This window comes from Oryza sativa, chromosome 1, assembly GCF_034140825.1.
Source record: "Oryza sativa Japonica Group chromosome 1, ASM3414082v1".
Lineage (NCBI taxonomy): Eukaryota > Viridiplantae > Streptophyta > Magnoliopsida > Poales > Poaceae > Oryza > Oryza sativa.
The window spans coordinates 7,275,512-7,297,384 of NC_089035.1; the positions used below are offsets into that span (position 1 = coordinate 7,275,512).

The following is a 21,873-nucleotide window of genomic DNA, read 5'->3' on the forward strand; positions in this document are numbered from 1 at the left end:
CGAAGCGCCACGTCAGGATACGAGAAGCGCCACGCCGCCACGCACCCAAAAATATAATACTACGAGAAGTACAATATAATAATTTAGCCCTGTTTAGATCTTATCTTAAAGCTTTACATCCTATCACATCGAACGTTTAAACCCCTATACTCCCTCTGTTCCAAAATAAATCAACTTCTAGATTTTAAATTTATCTCAAAATAAATCAACTCTTAACTTCCTACCTACCATCGGTCCGTAGATCGAGAAATTTTATTCCTTCAATACCCATTACTTAACCATAGACCAATATAACTTATCTACTAATTAGGGATATTTTGGTCCATTATCCTTCTCCCTAATTCTACCTGGGGAAGCTAGGGTTTGATTTATTGGGGGACGGAGGGAGTATAAAGTATTAAATATAAACTAAAAAATAACTAATTGCACATATTGCGACTAATTTGCGAGACGAATCTTTTAAACCTAATTGCTCTATAATTTGATAATGTGGCAGTAAATATTTGCTAATGATAGGTTAATTAGGCTTAATAAATTTGTCTCTATGTCTCTATTAACGTATTTTGTAATTAGTTTTTTTATTAATGTCCGAATATACGACGCCCTTTATAATATCCAACCGCCGAGGAAATAAAATCGGCACCATTTCCTTCTCGTCCTCTTCCGAGTTTCCGACCCGGCGCCTGCCGCGTCGCTCACCCTCCACCAGAAATAAAGGCAGGAGGCGGAAGCAAAAGCACGCATGCGCGCGCGCCGCCTCCACCTGCTCTCTGCTCGATCGCCCCGCTCCGCTGCGACGTCCGCACCAAGCAACAACCGCGCGACGCCTGCGCTTCCCCCTCCCCCTCCTCGTCGTCTTCCTACTTAGCCCAATCCCCAAGCCGGAATTCCTCGGGGGTTTGGTTCACGCGGCGCGGGCGGGGAGTGGGAGGGGCATGGACCGCATCGTCGGCGGCAAGTTCAAGCTCGGCCGGAAGATCGGGTGCGGCTCCTTCGGGGAGATCTACCTCGGTAAGAAGCGGCGGCCGCCGCTCGATTGATTCGTTTCCGTGGCGCGGCTAGGGTTGCGGCGGCGGTTGGGGTTTTTTACTGCGTGTCATCTGAATCATCTGATGATGTTATTGTTGTTGTTGTTACTGCAGCCACGCACGTGGACACCTACGAGATCGCGGCGGTGAAGATTGTGAGTCCACTGAACTTCTGTTCGATTTTTTTTTCGATTCGGTTGCTGTTTATTCTGCCGTGCGATACGAATTAGTGTTCCGATTGATTTTGATGAAAATTTCCAGTTACTAGTTGGTTGTTTTAGCCTTTGTAGGTTGCTGATGATAAGATTGAAAATGCTGTGATGATAATTATGCGGTTAACAACTTTGAACGATCGAGGATGTGTAACCGCTGCATTTACTTTTTCTTAGTTTAGTTGTACGGCTAGCTACTTGGCCTATTCTCTTACGTCATGATGATTGATGAGCGTGGATGGAGGTTGACTACTTGACTGGGTAGGCCATGATTACGCTTGGCGTAGTGGAGTTGCATTGGTAGTGCTTTAAGCAAGAGCTGCGACGAGGAACACAGGGGTGTGTGTGTGTGAGAGAGAGAGAGAGAGCCAAAAGTTAGTGTTGCTTGAATCAGATTCCTTCTTTGATGAGTACAAGTTGTTTGTGCTTTTGTCCTGTTCAATCCTCATATGCTTCTTTGATGGCTTATACCACACAGTTGCATGCTATGTTTGTATGTAGTAGAAGATTAATTTGATTGCTCGTTTTATTATCAGGAGAGTAGCAAGACGAAGCATCCCCAGCTGTTTTATGAGGCGAAGCTCTACAACGCTCTCCAAGGAGGAAGTAGGCCCTGAATACAGTTCTGCATAGTGCAATTGTGCACTCTGTTTTGATGAGATCATGAGTTGATTGGAAAAAAAATTATGGCATCCAGGTGGCATTGCGAATGTTAAGTGGTGTGGTGTAGATGGAGAGGAAAATGTCCTCGTCATCGATTTGCTTGGGCCGAGCTTAGAGGATCTGTTTGTCTATTGCGGCAGGAAATTCACTCTGAAGACAGTTCTAATGTTAGCAGACCAGATGGTAACTAATATTTTGCATTGCTTAATTCATTTTATTCCAACTCATTATTGATAGCGTGGAAAAACTTGGAGAATGGCAACATTCTTTTCAGAAGTTTGAATACTAGTGAAACTGTGAATTTTACTTATGCAACAATTTTCATTTTGGATGATCAGTCTCACAGAAACAAAAGGTTTATTGGTGAGAGTTTTTAAATTTCTTGGATAGTTCCATGTTGTCTTGTTCTCTCACAATAGTCATTGAACACCAAAGTTCATTTCTAACAGTTATCTGAAATATTTCATTATAAAGTTTCCCAATCGCCATGCTGATTCAACAAAAAAGAACAAAAGGAAGTGTATCTCTCTTTTGACATGCAAAACTTAGTTTTACAACTTATCACCTGCAGTTGTCCTTGTACCAACTCAATCCTTTTCTTTTTCTCTTCTCTGCATGCATGAGTTGAGCACTGTGAATGATTAATTTAAGACTTTTTCTGTAAATAATTATAACAGATTACTAGAATTGAGTTTATGCATTCCAAAGGATACTTGCACAGAGATATAAAGCCTGACAACTTTCTGATGGGCCTCGGTCGGAAAGCAAATCAGGTACTGACTACTGAGTGTGACAACATTCAAGCTCCTTGTAGGGATTAATATGCTATCTAATTTTGTTTCCCTACTCTTGATTATCAGGTATACATAATTGATTTTGGACTTGCAAAAAGATACCGGGATTCCACTACAAATCGTCATATCCCTTATAGGTACTTTTGCATTTGTAAGATTTACTGCTTTATAACGTTGGTTCCGCTTCCTTGTATCACTAGTATATACAATTAACTGTGATTCAAAAGATTATCATGATGGCCTTTTGCAGAGAAAATAAGAACCTGACTGGCACTGCACGCTATGCAAGTTGCAACACTCATCTTGGGGTTGGTAAGTTGTGACCGGCAGTTGTCAAATCATTTTGAAAATTTGAATTTTTTTTTACATCATTGTTGGATTTTATTGACAGAACAAAGTCGGCGGGATGATTTAGAATCTCTTGGTTATGTTCTTCTATATTTTCTCCGAGGAAGGTAAGCATATCTTTTCTGCTTTCTAGCAAAGTATGTCAATGATCTTCACATGTGGTGAAGTGTTCTAGGCTAGTATCTGAGTGTGTAGTGCTTAAAGATATTTATTTACAGTGAAATAATAGCACAGGGCAGATGTTTTTGATATATTTGGTTGCTAGATAAATATGATATCTTTAGAAGTTTCAAGCGCTTACTTTCTGAAAATTCTTTCAGTTACAAATGCAAATTTTGTCTAGCAACTTTAAAGTTCCAACTACAGTATCTTTAAAGTATGCAAGGACACTGCTTTTTTCTAGGAACTAGCTGAATGCCCGTGCGTTGCAACGGAATTTTGGAAAGGAAGAAATTTATTATACACATTTTAAATACCTCAAACAAAATAGTCACATTCTTTTTCTCTAAATCATCTAGCTGCTTTTGCCATCACCTTCACACGGGAATTTAAAAGACACACATGTTACGCCGTAACAACAAGTAGCCCACCTATTAGGGAGTGGTAGGTGGTGGGTGGCAGATTCACCACTCACCATCACCATTGGAGTCTTTTAAAATGGTATAGAAAACTGTAGACCTCCTCGGTCACCAGAACCTCAACACCAGCATACCTCATCAATCATGTAGCAACTATTTGACACTAGAAGGTGGGAACCTGCTCTTATTTTAGGACCAGATATATTTTGTTAACACCTGCAGAGTATTTACACAAATGATTAATGCAGTATGAAGTAGTTTGCTAAAGTTCCCCTGCCATATTTTTGCCAATTTCTGTCTAATCAATGCCATGCTTCCACTCCAGATTAGTTTAGGTGCAATATCAAAGATATCATAATTTTCTTTTTCAGATCTAAGACAATATTCTTATGCTAACCATTTTAACGCACTTCTCTGTGAAGCCTCCCGTGGCAGGGACTTAAAGCTGCAACAAAGAAGCAGAAGTATGACAAGATATGTGAGAAGAAGATTTCAACACCTATCGAGGTTCGTATCTCATAAACATATCAATAAGGTTATGGCAAATGAATACTGTTTAGTTTGTTTCTGACTGACAAACACTTCTATTAGGTGTTATGCAAATCCTGTCCAGTGGAATTTGCTTCTTACTTCCACTACTGTCATTCCTTGACATTTGATCAACGACCTGATTATGCCTTTGTGAAGCGCCTTCTCCGTGACTTGTTTACGCGGCAAGGTATTAAGTGGTACCAATCAGTATGTTCAGAATTCTGTTGTTCCAAGCTCCAACATATTATGATTGACTCTGTATGTTTATTAATATCCAATATTTTCTTCATCTTTTACAGTCTATGAGTTTGATTATGTCTTCGACTGGACTGTGTTGAGATATAAACAAGGCCAAAAGGTTCAGGTATATTGTCTTGGGTCAAAATAGCCTACTTAGTATCGATTTATTACCATTTGCGGTATGTTTTAGTTTACCTCCAGTCCATCATTCATCAGTTTTCTCAGCTGTGACGCTGTCAACATATGGTGTATTTGGGGCCTTGAGTGATTATCCGGCACTTGTTTGTCACTTAACTTTATGAACATTTATTTGCTTGTTGTATTGTATCCTAATTTTGTGTATTTGATATGGTTCTTATTTTCCAAAAAGTGCTATATTGTTGCCACATGAATGCTACTAATCATTTTAGTAATAAAATCATCAAAATTGAAATGGAAAGATAACGGATTTGGCTTTATGGATCAAATTTGTACCATAACTAACTGGAGGGTGTGGGTAGTGAGACATCATGCAACTATCAAGGGTTTTTCATAATGTTCTCGCGAGAATCTTCATGTGTTTTGTTATGGCGCTTTCGGTTTAGTTATATTCATATTTTTATTATTGTACTTTACTTGCTTTGGTTTGTGGGACTCATCTTGGGCTTTATGAGCCTACTGCAACTCACATGGGTGTGACGGTTGCGGTTGTTGTTTTTGTAGAACTGTTAGTGGTTCTGGAGAACATCAAAATCCATGGTCTATTTAAGTGATGAACTGACTTTTTCATGGCCTGTTTGTAGCATGGTTCCGGAGCGACTATTACAAGAGCAACCCCTGGGGACCTTGACAAAACAGCAGGTAAAAGAATTTTTCTGCCCTTTCATAATCATATGCCTATCGAGTTCATTGCCTGTTTGAATATGTAGTCCATACTAGAAAATATATGAAAACGATTTGATAAAATTTCTTAAAAATATGTAACTTCTAGGTGTAAATGGTGCTTTCCCTCATAATGAAGCCCGGGAGCAAACAGGGCCAAGCCATCTGGCAGGGTCAGCTGCACAATTGCAGGTGAAACGGTCAACTGAGAGAGGTCCCCACCCTAACATTCAGCATACTGAGAATATTGTAAGTCCACTAGACTACTAGAGTGCTTGCATGCAACTTGCTTTTATAGTTTGGAAAATAGTTGTATTGATACTTATTCACTCACATGAGATGTAATTGATTATCACTAGTTTTGTTTTAATTGCTTCTTTGGATAAACATTCCAGATAATTTCTGGAATTGTGGAATTTGAAGTGCAAGCACGAAACTAATCATTAACATTTTCTGTAATTAGTGCAGTGGTATTAATTGTGCAAGTACGATGCCATTAAATCTTGTTTGCAGTATTTGGTCATAATCTTCTGTTCTGTATAATGGGTTTATCATATCTTGCCAGCCTAGGAAGTAAATTAGTAGAGGTGCAAGTGCAACAAACCTTCATATGTTGTTAATTAGCATTGGTAGATCACACTTATGGGTTATTTTCTGAAATCTCTCATGTGGAAGAAATGACTTTGTAGTATGTGCGAAAAACCCATTTCACATAAATGATCTGTATAATTGTCCATTTCCCCTTCATCTGTTGATTTCTTGAGTCATCATTTTGTTCATAAGTTGGTTGATATCTTCAATTTCAGACACAAGACATGACTGCCAGAAAGCATCTCGCCGCATCTGTTTTACCTGGTGCCGAATGGAGAAAAGATGGTAACTCAAGGCAACTAGGGCAGCTTGATGCTTTACATCAGAAGCAGAGTTTTGTCAGCAATACTGGCTCATCTAGCGGCCGGTTTCCAACATTCTTGCATGATTCGCCTGCAAATTGACAGGTAAACTTTTAACAATATCTTTTTTGATCAATTCTAACAGTAGAGTTTCACTTATTCTCTTGTTGGTCCTTTACAAATTTCTGTTTCTGAATAGGTCATCTATTATATGAGGCAGCGGGGAAATGCTCAGAAGATGCTCCATCTATTTCAAGTGGTTCAGAGTCATGTATCTCAAAAGTCAATTAAGCATCACCATGCAACATGTATGTTAGAAAGGTGGCTGCAGATTTGTTTGATGATGATGCTACCTGCTAATTATGCAAGGTTTGCTCGCTGTTGTGATGAATGATCCAGCAGTTTGTTTAGACTGCTGCTTAAACATTTTATTTGTTACAGGATTCGATAACATGTAAATTGTTTATATGTTAATAGATATATGGTATGGGCATATTGCAATAATGATGATCCAGACTTCTTCAGTATGCACCATATATACAATTTATTTCTTGAAGTTGGCATCGTATTCTGAAATAATTTCAGCAATAGGTACTGAAGATGCTCAAGATCTGAACAGAGGCATATACTTAAGTTCATGGAAATTCCCTGGAAATTTTTTTAGTAGGTGATTTATATTTTTCGTAGTTTTTACTTCATATATTTGCATTTAGAAATGGGCATGTTGAGTTTCTCAGATATAATGCATCATCATCAGGGTATGATGCTACAAATGCTCTACCTTGGCCTATCCCCTGTCAACCTCCTGAACAGCCAGAAAGGAAAAAAGGCGTTGGCACCAGGAGATGAGGAATGAGTCAGGTATTAGCAAAGCCAAAGAAGATGTTCGTAAGTGAAGTCATTGGAGCTGGTACGGCCTCTTATCAATTTAGTTCTTGAAGTGTAAGTTACAGATATTTTCCATCTGGTGAAGCATCTACATTATGTCTATCTCATGAAATTATATTATACCAAAAAAGATCTATTCATATGGTTGAAAGATTAGGGTTCTCAGGAAGGTTATGTATTTTGTTTTCATCATGCTAGCATTTTGGTTAATGATATTTTGTTATATAGCAGTATGTAACTGTTCTCAATGTTGCCGAGATTTCCAGTTAAGTTTGTTATGATGTCTTTCATAGTTTTGGAACAGTATGTAACTTAACTTTTTATATTCAAGGTTGCCTTTCGGGTAGCAAACTTGTTCTGAAAGTATATTAACCCACTAGCTGATAATAGCTATGTAAAACCTAGTATCATGCACACAAGATTTTCCTCAATACTACTCTAATACAAGTCAGTATAAAAGAGGCACAGTCAAACACAGAATTATGCTGGATTGATATTACTGAACAAAAGTTCAATAATAATTAGCATCTTTTGCCGGAATGACCGAAGGAGGTCATTCAATGTAATTAAGATAGCAACATAATAATTAGCATCAGATCTCATGTTGTCTGTTATCAAAGGATTGTACGAACAACTATGTTGGTTTTATGTTGCTATGAGCATAGAAGAATTTTGTTTCTTTGATTTCATTGTATTGATATTTTGTTTGTTGGAGCATTGATGCCACTTATTTGACAGGTTTGCTTTTTGGTCCACAGCTCTGCTGTTCAATTTTCCTTGGACAAACTTGGATCAGGTTAGGTGGTTCATTCTTTGGCCACTCCAGGTTTTCTGTACCATAAACAAGGTCATTTACAGTCTTGTCCTGTGGTGAGTGGAATACATTAATCACATCCCCATATGTCGAATAAAATCATCGCCATGTAGTAACATAATTGTGACTTTTTTCTTGAATTATCAATTGTCGATGAATTTTCGCATTATTAATCTTCTGGTCACGGCTTGTACATATTCAATCAAATAGGGGAGGAGGAGAATTATGCTATCTATCGACAATCGACATCCGGTGCATTCATGACTTTGATTCTGCGCTACTGATTGGCACAGGAACCTCTCTTTTGGTATGTATGCTACACCTTTCTATTGCAGTGCAACCTCCAAGTTTTGAGTTTTGACAGCGTTTATTCGTCAATGCTGCTCTTGTTGTGCTACTCGCCGTTTTGGATCATTTCCAAGTTCCATGATAGTGATTTGCTAGTGGTACATTGGTACTTGCACCACCAATGTATTATGTATATTCTGTTCTTTTGTCCCCATATCCTTCTGTCTAATCCTTGGAAAAGGAAAAGAGGAGAAGAAGCTTTGTTCTTTTTTTTTTTTTGCTTCTGTTAATGGGCATGTATTTAGGGTTTTGTCGGGCAAACAGCACCTTCCACTACTGCGAGACTGCCAAAAGCATCTTTTCACTAACTATGTAGTGTCACTTTAATCTTTTGTTACACGAATGGCTATAAGTGTTGTGCTTACTTTATGAAGTGTTTATTCTTTTGCCATGTAAAATAAAGGGAATATTTGTAACATAGTTCAGTACAACCGGCATTATTTCGATGGGAAATACAAATTGCAAAATTCAAGTGCAAACAAGTTTGTCTCCTGCAACTTGATGTCAGAAAGCACATTTAGGATAAACACCATTTGCTCTTCAGCTTATCAGATGTATCCAAAATTTAAATTTTATAACTTAGTACAATTTTACAGTTGATTTTGATTTATTTCCATCATAGTTTTTTTTAGCATAGGCTTTTAAGTTGTTAATAACATATCTGTAAGGTTTTACCCGTGTTATTTTTTTTCGCTAATAAGATGTGACTAATGAATCATAATTTGCTGTTCACTGAACTTGGAAAAGAACATGCTAGAGCTTTTTATCAAACTTGATGTGACTGCCAACAGCATGATGAGTTGATGACATTGCTAAACAAGAAAACAGGCTGTAGATTTAATCTCTACGTTGCTGTTCGAGTGGAGCTTTAGCGGCCAAAACCATATTAGTCTGCCCTGGACACACCAAAATTGAGCAATGATTAAAAGGAAACACACCTCGGCTTAGTGCATAGCATCATACCTAAGCAACACTCTAATCTCCATAATTTGTCTGATTTTTTTTATTTTGTTGTCTTAAAACACTCTTCAGCTCTCTTTTCTGAGAGTCGTGGAGGGCCCTAAGGGTCAGTTTGGATTAAGGGATTTGGATCCGGATATATTTACAAAATCCAAAACTAGACCATTTATTTGAGAACAAATGTCCATTTAAGGTGGATATATTATTCACAATTGCGTACTCCCTCAGTCCAAAAAAAAAAGACACCCTGGTTTCCGTGTCCAACGTTTGACCGTCCGTCTTATTTGAAAAAATTATGAAAAAATTAAAAAGATAAGTCACGCATAAAGTATTAATCATGTTTTATCATCTAACAACAATGAAAATACTAATTATAAAAAAATTTCATATAAGACGGACAGTCAAACGTTGGCACGGGAGCCCACGGTTTGCCTTTTTTTGGGACGGAGAGAGTATGTTTTATAGAGTCATCCTAACCATGTTCACGCCCTATTGCACAAGCCCATTGGGTAAAAGAAATCATTTGGTGGGGGCAAAGTCCTGAAAGTGCAAAGTGTGCAACTCTAACCACCATTGTACATCTTTGTATTAATGTATTTGCAAAGCCCTAACAACATTACTACAATAATGAAGAACATATATAAACATTCAACAAAATTGATAATCTCATTCTGACTCCTTCCTCTCTTTTTTTCCCAACTGAATGGATAATTAGTTATCTTCTCTTGCAAAGATTGCAAGAGTCTTTACAGGAATTAATCAACTGCTATAAAATAACAAAATGCTTGTTTTCAAGGAGCATTTGCAATAGAAGAACGTCCACAATAGGTTCAATCCGTATCTCTTCTTTTCTTTTTTCTATCATTAAAGAAGATCCACAGTAGGTTCTCTTCATTCGATGAGCAAAATGCTTCGTGTGATCGAGCTGCGGAAAACCCGGATTGCAAGTGAATAATTTTTGCCTTACAAATTGGAATAAATTTCTCTGATTAAGAAGACAGATAAGAAAAAGAAGACCTGAATCATTATCTTTCTTTTTGAACTAAGGAATCATTATCTTTCCGTAAGCATACCAATCATGAACCATCTTTGTATCACAACTCCTGGGGTTGAAGCAGACAAGACCGTGTGATCTGATTAAACGCGAAATTATCTCTAGTTTATAAGCTAGTTGGAGAATCATCATAAGGCTGGCTAATTAAACTGTAATGCGCTTATTGCATGTCTTGGGGCTTGTCCATTTCTCTTTTCTTTCTTTCTGATGTTCTAGATGATATTGGCTCATATCATGGGCACTGCACTTTATTCTAGTATCTTGTTGCTACCAATGATTCAGATTATGCTTGCGCACGTAAGAGCATCATCACCCAATTATATACAGTAGCCGTATATACTTAGTATCTGTAATTAAAGTATTACACCATGCATTTGATCCTGAGTGAAAAAGGCCCAGTATATGGAATGCTTTCTTTCATTTATTCTGTTTTCTCATCAAGAATGATCATTCAGTAACTTGGGTTCAGTCTTTCAGAATTCAAAGAATATTTTAACTGAATTCTGTGAATTCTGTGAATTCTGAAAGAGTTCTAACTGAAATCTTGAAGACAGACAGAAATCCACGTTGGACTTGCTATGCTAATTGAGTTGCTAACCAAAATGGTCACAACTACATGTCTTGCTCAGCTATTCCTGTGATAATTATAATAAAACAAGACCGCATTTCTCAAACCAAAAGGCACAAGACACCAAGGTCTCCACAGAAGAGCACACTAGAAACAGTCCGTTCTTCCAAAGGCAAACTTTGAGCTCTTTTGTAGAGATGCCATGGAAATGCAAAAAAAAAAAAAAAGTGACACTTGATTAGAACCCACTAACTATTGCATGATCCCATAAGCACAATTAATAGCACTGCCTACCCCCTCTTGTCTTTCTCCTAGCTCCCATAAATTGGACAACCTGACAGTGTCCTCCCCCTGTACTTGTCTGAACTTTTGATTTGAGTTACTTCTGAAAGTGAGCTTATAATTTGATGCTAATCTCCATCCTACATTCCTACCTCCAAACTCAGTCCTAATCCTATCAAATCTACTCATCTACCATCAATTTCTAAGTGTGTGTAAGTTTGCTAAAATCTATATTCTGATTCTCCTCCTTAATTTGTTCTTGATATGATACACTTTTAGCTGCAGTTCATTCTGCATAAAGGCTACTAATTAACTTGTTGACATGTAGATTTAAGCTATAATCACCAAACACAATCAAATGGTTCTTGCTAATTTCCTCTTCACTCTTCAGGCAATGGAGCAATGCCATCATCATCAGCAGCAGAGCAATGGCCAGCAGCTGCAGAGGCTGGAGGGCATTGAGGAAGAAGGCGGCGCCGCCGAGAAGTGGCCGCCGCCGACGACTGTCCGGCCGCCGGAGACGCCGACGGAGACGATGGAGTTCTTGGCGAGGTCGTGGAGCCTGTCGGCCGCCGAGATCTCCAAGGCCCTCAGGGTCCTCAGCGGCAAGGGCGTCTCCGACGACGTCCACGACGCCGCCGCCGCCGTCGCCGGCGACAGGAAGGAGCGGAGGTCACCGGTGACCATGGACGGCCGCCGCCATGAACAGGCAAGCGAGGAGAACGAGGCAGCATCTATGGTGAAAGAATTATGAATCATCAGGTGACGTGACGTGCTGTGTGGTGCATGGCATGCAGAGAGCGGACGCGTCGTCAATGGCGGCGGCGGCGCAGGGCGGCGCGATGAGCCCGCCCATCTCTCCCCGTGCCAACCTGGACGTGAAGCTTCTCCGGGCGACGGCTACGGCGGCGGCGGCGGCGGGAGGGAGAGGCGGGGGCGGCAAGACGACGATGGGCACGTGGATCAAGGAGCAGAAGGAGCGGAAGCGCGCCGAGGCGAGGTCGCGCAACGCGCAGGCCTACGCGGCGACGTCCGTGGCCGGCGTCGCCGCCGCGGTGGCCGCGCTGGTCGCCGGCGCGGTGTTCTCCCCTCCTCCGGACCACCCCAAGAACGGCGGCGCCGCCGCACCAGCACCGGCACCCGCACACGCCGCCGGAGCGGCAGGCGCGAAGACGGCGGCGGCCATCGCGTCCGCCGCCGCGCTGGTGGCGTCGCACTGCGTGGAGATGGCGCAGGCGATCGGCGCCAGCCACGACCAGATCCTCGGCGCCATCCAGTCCGCCGTGAACGCGCAGACCAGCGGCGACATCATGGCGCTCACCGCCGGCGCCGCCACGGCCCTGCGCGGGGCGGCGATGCTGCGGGCGAGGCTCCACAAGGAGATCCAGGCCGCCGCCCTCCCCGGCGGCGGCGCCGGCGCCGGCGACATCAGCGGCAGGGAGCCCGAGAGGGACACGTCGCCATTCGCCTTCGTCTCCAGAGGCGGCGAGCTTCTCAAGCGCACAAGACAAGGCACGATAACAGTACAAATTCTCCCAAAAAAGAGCTTAAACTTTCAGAGATTTTTCACCAAAATCCAATCCAAATAACACTCCCATACGCGTCAAATTGCAGGCATACTACACTGGAAATTGGTCACCGTCTACATGAACTCCAACCTGCAGGTGATCATCAAGATGAGGAGCGCGCATATGGCCGGCACCTTCATCAAGACCAAGAAATGTAAGATCAAACTAAACACCATGATCGGAAATGGATTTTAATCAATCGAGGAAATATTTATTCCTCCATGTTGCATGTTATCCAAATATATCATAAAAAATTTAAAAAATTGATAAGATATATTAATATGTAATAATATATAATATAACTTTACAAACATGCTTTAAAAAATAACAAATTTAACAGTAATTTATATACATGTGCACATAGTCATATTTGTTTTGTTTTTTAAAATTTAAACTCAAATGTTTGTTGAGTGATATATCACATACTAATTTATCTGTTATTTTTTTTACTTATTTGAATAACATGTAAATAAACGATGGGATCTTTCTTCGAGAGATTAGAAGTGTTTGCGATCATATCCTCATTTGCTCTCACCAAGATTGATACGATGATTCATGTGTGTTTGCAAATTATTTGCAGTTGTTGTGCTTGACATCTGCTCGGAGATCCCGGCGTGGGCGGGGAGGGAGGTGGAGGAGGGGAGCCACAGGAGGGGATACTTCGGGATCAAGACGGTGGAGAGGATGATCGAGTTCGAGTGCAGGAGCAAATACGAGCAGCACAAGTGGGTTCAAGGGATCACCGAGATGCTCAACCGCCGTCACACCATGAAAAATTAGTTAAAATGTTTCCAATGTAAATGTCAAAGGAAACAATCGGTAGTAGTAACATTTTGTGTGGTTTGTGTGAGGATTGGGAGTGAAGATTTCCATGTTCTCTGTTATAACTGACATTGTTGTTATTACTGCAAATCCATCATCAAGAAAAAAAAATGTTCCCAGGATCTTCGATAAGCATAAGAATTCTTTCCCTAAGATCAAACCAGACGAGTAGGGGGGATTCCATCTCAATCAAGCGATCAAACAGCAAATCACTGAACTGGTACTCCACCGGAATCATGAAGTAAAGAACTACCGTGATCTCTCATGGCTCTGAAAGATCATCAGTGCACGGTCGATGGAGAAGTTATCAGAGTGATGTACAGCAGTATTATCAGCGCAAGTTACCTCGTGTTAATGGCCACATAATTTTTCAATTTTCATCAACTTCGTGTCTTTATCAGCGGCGTAGTTGCATGTTAATAGAGGACGCATTGCATGTACAACACCCATTAACATTACTTGATTACGTCAAGTCATCAAGTCTCTAATTTAGCATCCTACCTCAGTATGCACATCACCGCTAAAACTCCCTCATCATATCAGCTTACAAAGAACACCGTTTTTCAGACCAATCACTGCTTGAATATCTAGAAGTTGGTACTCCATTTTTTTTTAAAAAAAAAAGGATTTTCCATGTTCTGATTTTCGCATCACTTCCGACATCTGCAGTTGTTGCTAAATATAAATCAAACAAAAAAAAAGGAGTTTTCATGTTCTGATTCTTGTGTTTGACTCTGATTACTTACGTTGATGCTAAATGTCACATATAACCAAAATCTCAACATAAACTGCAAGTCACACAGATATAGCCAACATTCATGACCACAAATTATCTTATCATACTTAGCAGGTTCACAAGGCCTTCTGGTTCATGAGCATCAAACACCAAAACTACTGCAAGAGCATGAGCATCAAACACCAAAACTACTGCAAGAGCATGAGCATCAAACACCAAAACTACTGCAAGAGGACCATGACAAATTTGCTGGATATATGAAAGCAAAATCTAATCAAAGAGGGAGAATCCAAGGTCGTCTTCACTTTCTTCCTTCTCCTCTTCCTTCTTCTCCTCGGCTTTGGGGGCCTCGGCGGCAGCTCCACCAGCAGCGGCACCGCCAGCAGCAGCACCTCCAATGGCAGCACCACCACCAACAGCACCGATGATCACCTGCGAAAAGTCGAGGTCAGCACTACATAAAAATCGGTTACATATAAATGGTATGACCATATGTTGAGTGTCAATGCACTCCACAAAACAAAGGCACACAAACCTACCAATGGCTACTTCGCATATTTATAGATTACTTCCTGGCATAAATTGTCAACTAACAGCAAGAGAATTGACAATCGTAAAAATATAAGATCACAGAGCCACAGGCTGTAATGCTAAGAAACACAATAAATATCTGTAGATACCAATTTCTATGTCATAGCTAGTAGTTAGGCCAGATAGATAATTGGCACAACCAATGCCAACAACCCGTTTATCTATTTCAAATGTGAACTAGCAGTAATCTGGAAACGAGCACGATGTCTATAGATGAAATTTGGGCTAGCAGGCAATACCCCAAAATATTTCTTTTGCACACACGAATTGAAAAACTAGAAACATTGTTATCTGCTAAATTCCAGTTGCAATGAGATGTGCACTTGACGCCTAACTATCGAGGCCACAACAGCACCAAACATCAATCAAACATGGTACAACAAATTACCCATCAACACCACATATCTGACACTAAAGCAGCTTAATTATTGCCTATTTAGATCTAAACAGAACAATATAAACAGTCAACACACATGGATTACAATAGATGGATTTATACAGAATATCGAGAACTAAAGTAATCAACGCATCTGACGAAATAGCGCCGTGGCGACGTAGATCAGCAGGACAATGGCGAATCGAACAGCAGCAGCAGCAGCAGCGATGGGGATGTGGTGGGGGGGGGAAGCAGACCTGGAAGACGGCGGAGCTGGGGGAGACCATGGCGAAGGAGGACTGGACCCCGGCGGCCGAGTCGGCGGCGGACGCGGCGGCGACGAGGCGGCGCTGCAGCTCGTAGGGGGTGGCGGCGGAGGCCTCGAGCTCGCCCTTGAGCTGCTTGGCCGTCCACTCCTCGCCGGAGCTCCGGCACACGAAGGTGTAGACGCCCATGACGCGGCGGCGGCGGCGGCGGCGGCGGCGGAGATGGAGGAGGCTTCGGGAAGGCTTGCGAGGCGAGTGGAGATCGAAGCCCTAATCGCGGGGTCTCCCGAGGTTATGTAGTCTTCTGCTGCTGGGCCTACTTGGGCCGGCCTAGGAAAAGCCCATGATGAGAAACCGTTACAACTCGGCCCGGCCCATATAACTATGGGCCATAATTTTCCTTTTTTTTTCTTTGGATTTGTCATCTGGATGATCAGCTTCTCTCCCAGGATTATTAGTGACGCCGTGCTTAGTTCTAAAGTTTTTCCTTAAACTTTTAACTTTTTCATCACATCAAAACTTTCCTATATACACAAACTTTTAACTTTTCTGTCACATCATACCAATTTTAACCAAACTTCCAATTTCGGTGGGTCCTAAACACAGCCTGAACACTGATGGTTTGAGGACGAACCAAAAAAAATTGCATCTGTTGGGATTACTAAACACTGTTGTGCTACCAAAATGTGAACTAGAAATGCTATGCCTCGTGAACCCAAAATCATCGAACAAGCCCTGAAAATACATAAACCTTATCGTTCACTTCGTTTATGGGCATGTTTGGTACAGCTCCAACTCCTAAATTTAGCTTCAGAAGTTAGGTCTGGAGGAGAGTTGTGGAGCTGCCTAAACCCAGCTCCGCAACTCTAGTTCATTTTGTGAGAGAGCTCCACCCAGCTCCACTCTCAGTTTTGGTAAAGCTGAACCTCCTGTATGACTGAACTCCAGCTCAGAAGGGGTGGAGCTAGAGCTGTGCCAAATATGCCCTATGTATTTCTTTTAGTTAAGATATACATTATCCTGTTCTTTAATTAAGGTTTTTATCTTGGCATTGAAAGTGCAAGCAAGCAGATATATTTTTCTACAGAAGACCTCAACAACTTCATGCAATAATCATGAAAAAGGAAATATATTAAGGGCCTGTTGGTAAATACACAATAAATCCTGCTAAAATTTTGATAATATTACCATCCTACTAAGATTTATTTTGACTATAATCTAAACAGGCCCTAATATCACAAAACATTTAGACGATCAGTCACCATCCCAAACAAGAGGTGCTTAGAAAGAGAGAAAAACAAGATCTGTCCACGTGATTAAGCATCCGTGTTTCTCCGATGCATGAGAACTCTTGAGAAAGTTTTACCATGACTGACAAGAGCTTCAGTTCTACGATCGATTTCCTAATCAAGGCTGTATTTAGTTTGTGTGCCAAAATTTTTTAAGTATATAAACACACATTTAAAGTATTAAATATAGACTAATAACATAACAAATTACAGATTTCGCCTGTAAACTGTGAGACAAATTTATTAAATCTAATTAATCCGTCATTAGTAAATGTTTATGGTAGTACAACATTGTCAAATCATGACGTAATTAGCTCGCGATTTACATGTAAATTGTGTAATAGGTTTTTTTTCTATATTTATTACTCCATACATATGTCCAAATATTCGATGTGACGGAAAAAGTTATAAGTTGAAAGAAAAAAAGTTTGAATCGAAGAACCGCCCAAGCCTGAAAATTCAGCGGCATTTCAACACTGGAACCGCATGTACAGTTTGTAAACCTTGGGACCAGTTGACCGGCCGACCGAACGCCCAAACTGACACCGAGTTGCTTGCTGACGCACTCACTGTCACTGACGTAGATAGGCGCCGGCGAACTGCAGCCGCTAGCGGCTAAGGCCAAGGCTCACCGGCCAAATCGCCGCCGCCGCGTGGCCTTCCCCACCAACCACTCCGGCGAGCTCGCTTTCTTCTCCACCGACTCCCACTATGTCTGCTTTCCCTTTCCCCTCCCTCCCCCAATATATCTCCTCCTCCTCCCCTCCTCGCCGTCGCGGCAACCAGTAAAAATCCAATCTTTTCCTCCTCCGTAGGTGCTCCCCCCCCTCTCTCTCTCTCTCTCTCTCTCTCTCTCTCTCTCTCTCTCTCACACACACACACACACACACACACACACACACGCACGCACGCACGCACAGACCAATTTCTGATTCATTGTCGTCTTGCTAGGTTTAGCCTGGCAGCTGTTTGATCCAGAGTTTGTCAGTTGGGAGCTAGTGGTGGTGGGATTTTTCTTTTTTTTTTTGTTTTTATGGATTTTGTTGGGAAAAGATTATGTTTGGGGTTACATGTTATAAGCTGATTGAATCAACTATGTTATCATGTTAAAAATGCTAGTTATGTCAGCTAATCATGATTATCATTCTGGACCGATGAACTCATTCTTTGTTTCAGGCTGTTGACAGTCCAATGTCTAGCTTCACTCACTTCATCTCGCTTCCGTTGGGTATCCACCCACAACTTGTTGATAAGCTGAATGAATTCAAGAGGTCAATCCTGACTTCTAATGAATATAAAGGTAAGGATAGGGACCTAAGTGAAGTTCTATACTTCTATAGTTCTATGGATGAAATGTACTATTAACACAAGCAATTAGAAAGGCCTAGTGTTTCAATAGAATGCAAGTTCAAGCATAGGAGTCTGTCAGAGTAAAAGAGGATAATAAGGGCTTCTGCCCTGGTCTAAAATCTTTGCTGATTTTGCAAGTGCTTTATGTTCCATTTTGGATCCCCCCCCCCCCCCCCCGGATTTCTGGCAACTCTAGAAAGTCCACTTTTGGAACTTCCTAGTGTTGTGTCTGTGTCAATAATTGCATTTTTATATAAGTACTCCACAGCCCACACATGTGTAGGTTGTTTGATGAGGGAACACACGACCGTTTTAGGCTAAATAGAAATAATAGTAAAGAAGTTTATATGCATATGGATTTTTGTAAATACCCTCCAACTCCAATTGCGTGAACAAAGCATAACAGAGAAATTTGAAGATGGCCATGTTCTCATTTCTTTCAGTACAAATCAACTAACTAGGGTATGTTTATGAAGAAAGCAAGATGCGCAGCTTTAGTTTAAGTTGTCAATTCGACAGTTTTGTATCTGAAGTTCTGTTCTTATTCGTAACATACCACACTGTTGATTTTGGAAATGATAGATTCTACTGAATTGCTGATGTGAGATAACTGCACCAGTAGCTTGCTATTTAATAATGAAAATAATAAGGTGAGCTAGTGGAAATTATTGAAGTTTGGTGGGTCAGGAAAAAAGAAAAGAAACTCTTGTTTGCAGAACAAATCTTGTATCTGTATTTCGGTTTCTACATTTTTGTTGTATACCTGTGGCATCTTGGCAGTACTAAATGCATTGCTTGTTATACCATTTCCACATTACAAATTCTACACTCTTCAGCATTGAACTAAGTTTTTTTATCACTTGCAGCTGCAGGTTTCCGCATCGACGAGTCAATATTTGCTATTCCCGAATCACTTCACCTAACGGTTCTTATGTTGGAGCTAAAGGGTGAGAACATTGCTAAGGCTTCCAGTGTGCTCCAGGTATTTTTCATTTTAGGATTATTATGTTATTGCCTGAGACGACAGTAAGGAACTTAATGCGTTACCTGGTGGATGCAGTCAGTATCGGACAAACTAATGGAAGCCTTGAAAAACAGACCTATCTCCATACAGCTTAGAGGTCTGGTAAGTTGCCATTCTTGAACAGTTTTGGCTGTAAGCTCATTTGGGCGTATACATTTGGAAGAACAAATATAGATATTCGAGGCAGAGAACAAAGGATTTGTTCCTGAACACTTTGCTCACCATAGTTTGTTCTGAGAAACGTCCAGTGGTCTTCTGACTAGCTCCACAAGATGGTGGGCTAGCCAACCTGGGTTCGAAGCCTCACCCCTTCTAATTATTTGATATTAGGTCATTTCCTAATATTCGTGTTTTTTTTTCTCACCATAGTCTGTAATCTCCTTTGATAAAGATGCTATTGCTGTGAAGCACATTTTAATTAATACTAGTACCTATTCATAAAAGGTATATGCACCTTTTATCCCACTTTTTCCAATGATTCAAAGTTCCAACGAGAATATTTCATTCCAGGCATGCATGAAAGGCTCACCAGATAAGGCCTGGGTAGTATATGCTCCTGTGCTGGAAGTTGGTGAACAGGGACGCCTACAACAAGTTTGCGGTATCCTTTGAACTTCTAACAAACATTCTTGGGGACATATGATGTGAAAACTCATGTTTTCAATACAATCTTAATTACAAAGTCGCACCTGTACAGTTTGAGATGTCTTACTGATGGAACATGTTTTTTAGGTGGTAGAGGCCCTCATAAATCATGTATTCAACATGTGAGCCATCGCTTAACATACAGCCCACATGAAAAGCTTGCATTTATTGCACTTGTAGTTGATAAATTCCAATCTTTTTTATGCAAAATGTTGTTCCTTCACTTCCTTTTACTTAATCAGACATTATAATTGATGCCTTTACCAGCTCAAACCTAGCACCTACAAGTGATGAGAAGCGAGAACTGAAGGTTAGTAAATACTGCCTCCAACCAAAAATGTATGACGTTGGTTAGTATATTTTTAACTAACCAACATCATACAAAAAGAAACGGATGGAGTATATATATATATATATATATATATATATATATATATATATATATATATATATATATATATATATATATATATATATATATATATATATATATATATATATATATATATATATATATATATATATATATATATATATATATAAGCATTTCTCTCTTTCGTTTCCATGACATCAACATGTACTCCCTCCGTTTCTAAATATTTGACGCCGTTGATTTTTTTAAATATGTTTGATCGTTCATCTTATTCAAAAAAATTAAGTAATTATTAATTCTTTTTCTATCATTTGATTCCTTGTTAAATATACTTATATGTATACATATAGTTTTACATATTTCACAAAAGTTTTTGAATAAGACGAACGGTCAAACATGTGCTAAAAAGTCAACGGTGTCAAATATTTAGAAACAGAAGGAATAGTTTTTCTCTGAAGCTAATAGTTGTTCTGAAAGCTGTATTGTCTACCAAAATCATATTGAAATGGCAGATAACATCTTATTGTCAATAAAACTGTAGTCTAGTTCGACTATTGGATGAGTCTAGAATGCACATTTTGCACAATATTGTTATGTTATATTTTATTTCCAAAAAAACTTTGTTACTAACTTAAGTACTTCCATTATTGTTCTTGATTTTCCTTTTGTGGTTGTTTGGCGAAATATTAAGCATTTTACTGAAACAGCAACATTTGACGCTAAAATTGCCATCCTCTTCTCAAACTGCAGTTGCACGCTACCGTGATGAATGCAAGGTTCAGGAAGGGGTAACACAGTAAATCTTCTCTCTGCATCTTTATAATTCATCGTCTATGTACCACGAGCTTACCTTGACTACCTTGTTCTCTGCAGCTACTGTCCGGATGCTTCATTTGATGCTCGGAAGATATTCGAAAAATACGCGGAACATGAATGGGGCGAATATCTCATTCCCGAGATTCATCTTTGTCAGACACGCAGGTTTGATGAAAGTGGACACTACTACTGCTGCTCTTCGCTTCCCTTGCCCGGGAATATGCAAGCGGAGCGAGCCTCGGAATAACCATTTCATCCCCCAAGGATGAAACTGCGGTTTACTATTACTGAACCAATAATGTGCCATTGTTGGTGTGGCATTCTTGAGTGAGTGAGTTCATATAGGTCTTTTCTTTTGATAGTGGAATAAGCAGCCATGCATAATCCTGTGTGGCAACTCTTCGGTTTTTTTTCCTTCTTAATATGAAGCAGGAGCTACCTGCACTCCTTTATGAGGTTTAGTACCTCAAAAATAATCCTGTATGGTGTTGTAAACCTGTTGTTGGTCTGGACCTTGTACAATCACACTACTGCAAGTTTATTTCTCTGTTGTTTTTACTAATATATCTTCAGTTTGAACTCATCAATCATCTTAGCTCCCATGTGCCGTTTTGCTGCTGTTCTGGGCTGGAGGTAGCCGTGCTATTGCATGTTCAGCGTTCTTGAAATTCTTTTCAAAACTCAATCCATCATTTTGAGAGTGTTTTCGCGGCTGGCTTTCTCACTGGCAGGTGGGCCCTGGTCCTGCATGTCAGTGGGAGCATTGAACCGCAGAAATGAAATGTGATCTCCCCCTTGAAAGCCTTGACTCTTAGAGCTTCGATCACTCCTACGTGATGCTGCCTGTGGGTGTGATGTCTGACAGAGAAAGAACATCACCGGCCTACGAACCAAAATTTGCATATGTATGCAGAAGTGCAGAGAAAAAGACAGGGTTGCAGCTGTATCTTGTTAA

General features: G+C 40.4%; 4 protein-coding genes across 9 annotated transcripts; 3 read left to right on the plus strand and 1 right to left on the minus strand.

Moving 5' to 3' along the window:
• Nucleotides 1-665: 665 nt before the first annotated feature.
• On the plus strand, nt 666-6,652 carry LOC4325891 (casein kinase 1-like protein 3). Its single transcript, XM_015762845.3, has 15 exons — nt 666-1,011; nt 1,143-1,183; nt 1,777-1,846; nt 1,938-2,086; nt 2,581-2,676; nt 2,764-2,834; nt 2,948-3,009; nt 3,089-3,152; nt 4,046-4,130; nt 4,215-4,341; nt 4,454-4,518; nt 5,177-5,234; nt 5,365-5,504; nt 6,062-6,253; nt 6,348-6,652. The coding sequence occupies exons 1-14, from the start codon at nt 936-938 to the stop codon at nt 6,248-6,250; spliced, it is 1,293 nt and encodes a 430-aa protein (XP_015618331.1). The 5' UTR covers nt 666-935; the 3' UTR covers nt 6,251-6,253; nt 6,348-6,652.
• On the plus strand, nt 6,368-13,587 carry LOC107277850 (VAN3-binding protein). Of its 4 annotated transcripts, XM_066312924.1 has the most exons (9): nt 6,368-6,517; nt 6,734-6,811; nt 6,886-7,058; nt 7,795-7,906; nt 8,061-8,157; nt 11,454-11,771; nt 11,860-12,574; nt 12,677-12,784; nt 13,211-13,587. In XM_066312924.1, exons 3-9 carry the CDS (start codon nt 7,001-7,003, stop codon nt 13,408-13,410), a joined length of 1,608 nt encoding a protein of 535 aa, XP_066169021.1. In that variant the 5' UTR covers nt 6,368-6,517; nt 6,734-6,811; nt 6,886-7,000; the 3' UTR covers nt 13,411-13,587. The 4 variants fall into 4 exon arrangements, with proteins under 4 accessions (XP_066169021.1, XP_066169023.1, XP_066169027.1 ...); XM_066312926.1 differs by lacking the exons at nt 6,368-6,517; nt 6,734-6,811 and having other exon boundaries at nt 6,899-7,058; nt 7,775-7,906; XM_066312930.1 differs by lacking the exons at nt 6,368-6,517; nt 6,734-6,811 and having other exon boundaries at nt 6,951-7,090.
• A 671-nt stretch (nt 13,588-14,258) lies between these two features.
• On the minus strand, nt 14,259-15,685 carry LOC4325892 (large ribosomal subunit protein P3-like). Its single transcript, XM_015762853.3, has 2 exons — nt 15,413-15,685; nt 14,259-14,620 (listed from the first exon to the last, which is right to left on the minus strand). Exons 1-2 carry the CDS (start codon nt 15,608-15,610, stop codon nt 14,459-14,461), a joined length of 360 nt encoding a protein of 119 aa, XP_015618339.1. The 5' UTR covers nt 15,611-15,685; the 3' UTR covers nt 14,259-14,458.
• A 1,723-nt stretch (nt 15,686-17,408) lies between these two features.
• On the plus strand, nt 17,409-21,501 carry LOC4325893 (uncharacterized). Of its 3 annotated transcripts, none has more exons than XM_026024162.2 (8): nt 17,409-17,525; nt 17,887-18,010; nt 18,927-19,042; nt 19,121-19,186; nt 19,595-19,685; nt 19,972-20,039; nt 20,853-20,890; nt 20,976-21,501. In XM_026024162.2, exons 2-8 carry the CDS (start codon nt 17,902-17,904, stop codon nt 21,163-21,165), a joined length of 678 nt encoding a protein of 225 aa, XP_025879947.1. In that variant the 5' UTR covers nt 17,409-17,525; nt 17,887-17,901; the 3' UTR covers nt 21,166-21,501. The 3 variants fall into 3 exon arrangements, with proteins under 3 accessions (XP_025879947.1, XP_015619255.1, XP_066159370.1); XM_015763769.3 differs by having other exon boundaries at nt 17,409-17,521; XM_066303273.1 differs by lacking the exon at nt 17,409-17,525 and adding an exon at nt 17,559-17,714.
• Nucleotides 21,502-21,873: the final 372 nt, after the last annotated feature.

Excerpts from the sequence above, each read along its gene's own strand:
- LOC4325891 (XM_015762845.3), top strand. The coding sequence starts at position 936 with ATGGACCGCATCGTCGGCGGCAAGTTCAAGCTCGGCCGGAAGATCGGG. Across the intron at positions 2,087-2,580 it reads TAATGTTAGCAGACCAGATG|ATTACTAGAATTGAGTTTAT; the intron begins GTAACTAATATT and ends TAATTATAACAG. Across the intron at positions 4,519-5,176 it reads AACAAGGCCAAAAGGTTCAG|CATGGTTCCGGAGCGACTAT; the intron begins GTATATTGTCTT and ends GCCTGTTTGTAG.
- LOC107277850 (XM_066312924.1), top strand. The coding sequence starts at position 7,001 with ATGAGTCAGGTATTAGCAAAGCCAAAGAAGATGTTCGTAAGTGAAGTC. Across the intron at positions 8,158-11,453 it reads GCACAGGAACCTCTCTTTTG|GCAATGGAGCAATGCCATCA; the intron begins GTATGTATGCTA and ends TTCACTCTTCAG. Across the intron at positions 12,785-13,210 it reads CTTCATCAAGACCAAGAAAT|TTGTTGTGCTTGACATCTGC; the intron begins GTAAGATCAAAC and ends AATTATTTGCAG.
- LOC4325892 (XM_015762853.3), bottom strand. The coding sequence starts at position 15,610 with ATGGGCGTCTACACCTTCGTGTGCCGGAGCTCCGGCGAGGAGTGGACG. Across the intron at positions 14,621-15,412 it reads CCAGCTCCGCCGTCTTCCAG|GTGATCATCGGTGCTGTTGG; the intron begins GTCTGCTTCCCC and ends GACTTTTCGCAG.
- LOC4325893 (XM_026024162.2), top strand. The coding sequence starts at position 17,902 with ATGTCTAGCTTCACTCACTTCATCTCGCTTCCGTTGGGTATCCACCCA. Across the intron at positions 19,043-19,120 it reads AGGCTTCCAGTGTGCTCCAG|TCAGTATCGGACAAACTAAT; the intron begins GTATTTTTCATT and ends TGGTGGATGCAG. Across the intron at positions 19,686-19,971 it reads ACGCCTACAACAAGTTTGCG|ACATTATAATTGATGCCTTT; the intron begins GTATCCTTTGAA and ends TTACTTAATCAG.